Here is a 5217-nt window from a genome sequence, read left to right as displayed (position 1 = left end):
GCGCTGCTGGGTCTCTGTGGTAATCACATACAGGTGTTCTTTGGATCCTTCAGGTGTATTGGGCTCATTCAGTCTTGTGAAGGGCTCATTGCATGGGTGGAAAAAGGTACAAAATTCAAGTCTCCCTCAAAAATAATCCAAGGCACACTGTAGTGTTTGAACAAAATGAAAAATGCCTTTATTTTACATGGAAATAATAGTTTAAAATGACCAACACGTTGCGACCAACATAGGTCTTCATCAGGGTCACTGTGAGCATTCAGCAGTAGCTTGCACACCTGTATTGTGTCATACTAATCAGTAGAGTGGGAGGGTGGTTCTCCATCAATGAGCAAGCCTATTGGTGGAAAAACAAGGAAATGACACATCATTAATAGGGAGGAGAAAGAGAGGGGAAAAAAAGAAGAAAAAAGGAAAAAGGGGAGGGGGAATTAAAAGGAAGTGAAGGAAAGAGCAGATGAGAGGTAAACATAGATGACTAACATAAAGACAAATATGATACAATGGACTACTAAGTCAAGGTGGACCTATACTTTCTTATGTAGGTTTACACATGATGAGTTCCTCAAAATATAACTATAGTTTTTTCCCTCTCTTTCTCCTCCCTATTAATGAACCCATGCAATGAGCCCTTCACAAGACTGAATCAACTTTTTATTGTGTTTAAGTTTTATTTACATGTGTAGCTGGGACATACAGGTGTAATGTGTTGTCTTATTTTGAAGGAGTCTGAAATGTCGTCACTGTTTCATGAGGAGTTCAATGTGCTCAATGTAATGTGCTGCACAAGGAAGAGGAAGATCTGACTGATTTAATAGTTGTTGTTTTTATTATATTCTGGTGTGAGATGTGACCAAAGACAAAGAGCCTCTCTGGTAAGACTTTTGAAGACACAGGCACACCAAATGACACTTAAATTAAAGTACATATTACACTAAAAAGTATCAAAAGTAATTTTAATTTAATGATAAAGTGAACCTTGAACGCCACATCTCTCGTAACGTTACCATCGTTACCATCGCTCCGCTGTCTCCAGCGCATATATAAAGTTGCTATGGCAACCTTGTGGCGAAAATCAAATCAACATAAAAAGTCAAGTTTTTTTTATTTCCAAACATTTGGTAGTTTCTTGGTTGAACTGTTGCAAATACTGGTGTAAAAACCACAACCAGGAAATCCTGCTGAAAGCTGCTGAAACAGAGAAGACATGACTGGTGTTGAGGATGTTCAACTGGACCTGAGGTAATGAAACCTGTTATTATTCTGTGATTTAATAACGCATAGGACAAGCTGGTCTCTGTGGAAGTACTGGGGGATCATATTGAGAGGGAAGCTCTCTGCAGCATCGTCCTGTGGGGCTTTCTTTCACAACAAAGCTGCACATTATCCCTCACATAATGCAGTCTAATCCATGGGATATATGTGATCATTTTAAGGAATGGAAATGTACTTTTTATCCATGAAAGAGCATGATATGTCTGGTGACTTATGAACCAATATAATAGGCAAATGTAAAGATTTATATTTAAATAAATGTCAGTTAAGTCCCTATCTGTTGCTGGAGGACATAACACAATGGTGATTGAGTCTATATGGCCCACTGGTGGAAGTATAGATAGATAGATAGATAGATAGATAGATAGATAGACAGAAACGTTATTGATCCTGAGGGAAATTCAAGTTTCCAGCATCACAGCTCCATAGTGCAAAACATGTTAGTAAAAAGGCAGTTAAAAAGTTAGTAGTACAAAGTACAAAAAAATGTATCAGATATAAAAATACAAGGAGATGAAGAAAACTGTTAAAACTGAATATAGTGCAGGGTAACAGCTGTGATACAGGACTATTAAAAAAGTGAATTTTCAATTTCAATATTTCTAGAATGCAGTAATATGAACTTGGTGTCTGTCTGTGGTGACCATAGATGACCATAGATGACCATAGATGACCATTGATATAAAACAGTTGAAACAGTTGTAAAACTGTTTTATATCTATGGTGGTGACATTCCTGGAAAAGGAATGTTGTATTACAGTTTTTCTCCATTGTATACACACAAACTATACGCACAAATCTGAAAACTTGAAGCTGTATACAATTGAGAAAAACTGTAATAAAGCATTTTTGTTTCTGGGAATGTCACCACAGACACCAAGTATGTAATACTACAAATCTATAAATATTGCAATACTTTCATCAGTGGGCCACAGACTCAGTCATTATTGTGTTACCTTGTTCGGCGATGGATAATGACTTAACAGACATTTATTTAAATGAAAATCTTCGAGATTAACACTTTAAAGGTCCCATATTATAAAAAAAGTGAAATTTTCACATTTTTTTATTATAAAGCAGGCTGAAGTCCTATATAAATACTGTGAAAGTATCGAAACGCTCAATATACAGAGAAATACACACAGCCCGTATTCAGAAACTCAAGCTGTCAGGATTTCTGTACATTTGTGATGTCACAAATATACTATATTTAGACCCTTTACACAGATTTAAACATAAACATTATAAATGTGTTCCAGTTTATTCCTGGTTGCAGTGTATGTGAATGACATCAGCTGACAGGAAGTACATATGGACCCAAGCTGTTGCCTAGCAACGCAATTCTGTTGAAATTGCGTCGCAATTCCGTCAAAATGGGCTGAAACGGAGCGTTTAAGACAGAGGGTAAATACAGGCATATTCAGGCCGACAGTATGAGGAAAATAAAGTTTTTTTTTTAACATGACAGCATGTAAACATGTTCTAGTAGAAACACAAAATACAAGAATGATCCTGAAAATGAGCACGATATGGGACCTTTAAGTCCCATCAGTTCTGCAGGTAAGGAATGGTGTCACAGGTGGCACTAGTAGCTGATTATAAGAAGCTGACAATGATTATGATGTGTGATATGGATGATGATACATGGATGATACATGATATGTATCCATAAATCAAGGGACGATTAATACATACTGTACATATGTCAGCACTAAACTCTCTTTTTGCTGCTTCTATCTATATGTCCTACTTGTCAGCAATGTTGTTTTATATGTGTAAATGCCACTATTGTTTCTACTGCTTTTAACAACTGTGCGTCCTTTTCCATCATTTAAACTGCATGTCCTGATTTTGTTTTTGTTCTGGTGTATTTTAGGAAGACCTTTAAATTGCATGCCCTGTTTTTGTTCTGATGTATATTAGGATGCCTTCTGTAACACCTTGGACAGGGACACATTAAAAATGTGCCTTTTGGCTAATTCTGGCATTTTTTATCCTATGTGTATTTATTAATTTGCACTGTCCATTTTCAAATAAATTAGACTAATGTGGATTTTGAGAACGTTACTACTATTACATTTGAATTCATAAAGACCAATCTGTAATTGAAATGTGGTATGCTATTTACCTGAGAGTGTGGTTTTAGAACCTCTTGTTCACAGTAACATATCTTGATCCCTTTTCTTTTCTTTTTTTTCTCTTAGACAAGAAGGTGAAAATGCTGATGACAAATCAGTAATAATTTCCACGGATGAAGAGGAAACAGACAGAAGACAGACGCAAAACAGCTGGCTGAAGAGACTGCGATCTAGCTGGCAAGCTGTTTTGATTGGGTTTTTGGTGGTGCTTTTTTGTAGTGTGACCGCTGTCCACATTGCTCAGATATATGAACTTAAAAGACTGAAAGCGGAATCACAGCTTATTTCAGAGACCTCCACGCTGCTGCTGATTCAAAACAATCAGCTGATAAAACTTGTGAACTCCAGTTGTAAAGAAAATGTCACTCTTCTGGAACATAAGTATGGCCAACTGAAGCTGCTCCTAAACGCAACACAACAAACCTTCATGCAGCTGGAAGCAGAAAATCAACGCCAGCGTTCAATCCTGTCCTCCGACAAAATGGCCTTCGTCTGGAAATTCTGCAACGAGACCACACTGCAGTGTGCACGCTGCGAGCCTGGCTGGGTCGTGCACGATTCACGTTGCTTCTTTTTGTCCCCGGAAACATTTAATTGGGAAAGAGCTCGCAGCAAGTGTATTGCAATCAGTGCTGACCTGGCTGTTGTTTTGAATGTCGATGACCAGGAATTCCTTACCAACTTGACTTTTGAGTTCCACCAGCAGCACCCTAATGTAAACTTCCATTCAGCGTGGATCGGGTTGCAGGACATTGTGCAGGAGGGCAACTACCAGTGGGTTGATGGCCGAAGCATCGACCAAGATGTCATTTACTGGATGCCCCAGGAGCCAAACAACGCCATGCCCGCCTGGGACAAAGACCGGGGAGGACAGGACTGTGTTGCCATTGTCCCACCGATGCGCAGAGGACAGGCACATTGGTTATACACCTGGGATGACATTGTTTGTGTTGGCAGCAGGAACTTCATTTGTGAGACCAAGGCTTTCACTTAGTCCTGACTGACAGACCTGTGATGTAGCTGCATGTTGTTGGTTAAGATGTGGAAGATAAAGCAACATGTCACTCTCTCTCTCAAGCTGAATTCACTGGTGTTTATTTCAGAATTTATTTTTTACATGCTAAATTTCTCATGGTCATTCATAACTTTTCATTCCACTTGTTTGTGAAATTCTGATAAACAATTCAAATGCTCTCTGTAACCAGAATCTACGGAAACAGATCTGCAGCTTATTCTCCGATAAACTGGCAAATATGTAAACAGTAATGTTTTTGTTCCCCATAAAGTGTATTCAAATACAGTTCTTTGAAAGAATGGATTACTGGGCTTTGTAATTTATTTATTGTTTTGTTATCTTATTTTTGAGGAGTCCAAAGTGGCATTATGCACATGTTTCCTGTAGAGTTCAACAGCCGATCAAAGTGCTCATTGCAATATGTTGCACACAGAAGAGGAAGAGTTGATTTAATACTGTTTTTACATTCTGGTATCAATGTGACCAAAGACACATGGAGTAAAGGGCCTCAAGTAATACACAAATGCACACATGACTAACTGTAGACAGGAGATTGTTCACTTTACTGTGACTCGTCTCCTCGGGGCTGACTTCACATGTTCCAACTGGAAAGCAACTCCAGTTCTGCACAAAATATGTGAGAGCCATACAATGAAACTTACATTAAGCGGGGCACACACTGCATGAGAATCAAGACAATGTTGGGCCTAATTCCCCCCTTCCGACAATGGTTGGCAAATCCCTGACTTTGTGATGGTTCTAAAGATAATTTCTCTAGATTTTCTTGTG

At 38.5% G+C, this 5217-nt stretch overlaps 1 protein-coding gene across 2 annotated transcripts; it reads left to right on the top strand.

Moving 5' to 3' along the window:
• Window positions 1-708: 708 nt before the first annotated feature.
• Window positions 709-4731, top strand: LOC119503876 (asialoglycoprotein receptor 1-like). Of its 2 annotated transcripts, XM_037795896.1 has the most exons (3): window positions 709-875; window positions 1126-1242; window positions 3480-4731. In XM_037795896.1, the coding sequence occupies exons 2-3, from the start codon at window positions 1208-1210 to the stop codon at window positions 4405-4407; spliced, it is 963 nt and encodes a 320-aa protein (XP_037651824.1). In that variant the 5' UTR covers window positions 709-875; window positions 1126-1207; the 3' UTR covers window positions 4408-4731. The 2 variants fall into 2 exon arrangements, with proteins under 2 accessions (XP_037651824.1, XP_037651814.1); XM_037795886.1 differs by lacking the exon at window positions 709-875 and having other exon boundaries at window positions 926-1242.
• Window positions 4732-5217: the final 486 nt, after the last annotated feature.

The sequence above is a fragment of the Sebastes umbrosus genome, chromosome 2 (genome assembly GCF_015220745.1).
Source record: "Sebastes umbrosus isolate fSebUmb1 chromosome 2, fSebUmb1.pri, whole genome shotgun sequence".
Taxonomy (NCBI): Eukaryota; Metazoa; Chordata; class Actinopteri; order Perciformes; family Sebastidae; genus Sebastes; species Sebastes umbrosus.
This window is presented reverse-complemented; position numbering and strand designations above follow the sequence as displayed.

Excerpts from the sequence above, each read along its gene's own strand:
- LOC119503876 (XM_037795896.1), top strand. The coding sequence starts at position 1,208 with ATGACTGGTGTTGAGGATGTTCAACTGGACCTGAG. Across the intron at positions 1,243-3,479 it reads GATGTTCAACTGGACCTGAG|ACAAGAAGGTGAAAATGCTG; the intron begins GTAATGAAACCT and ends TTTTTCTCTTAG.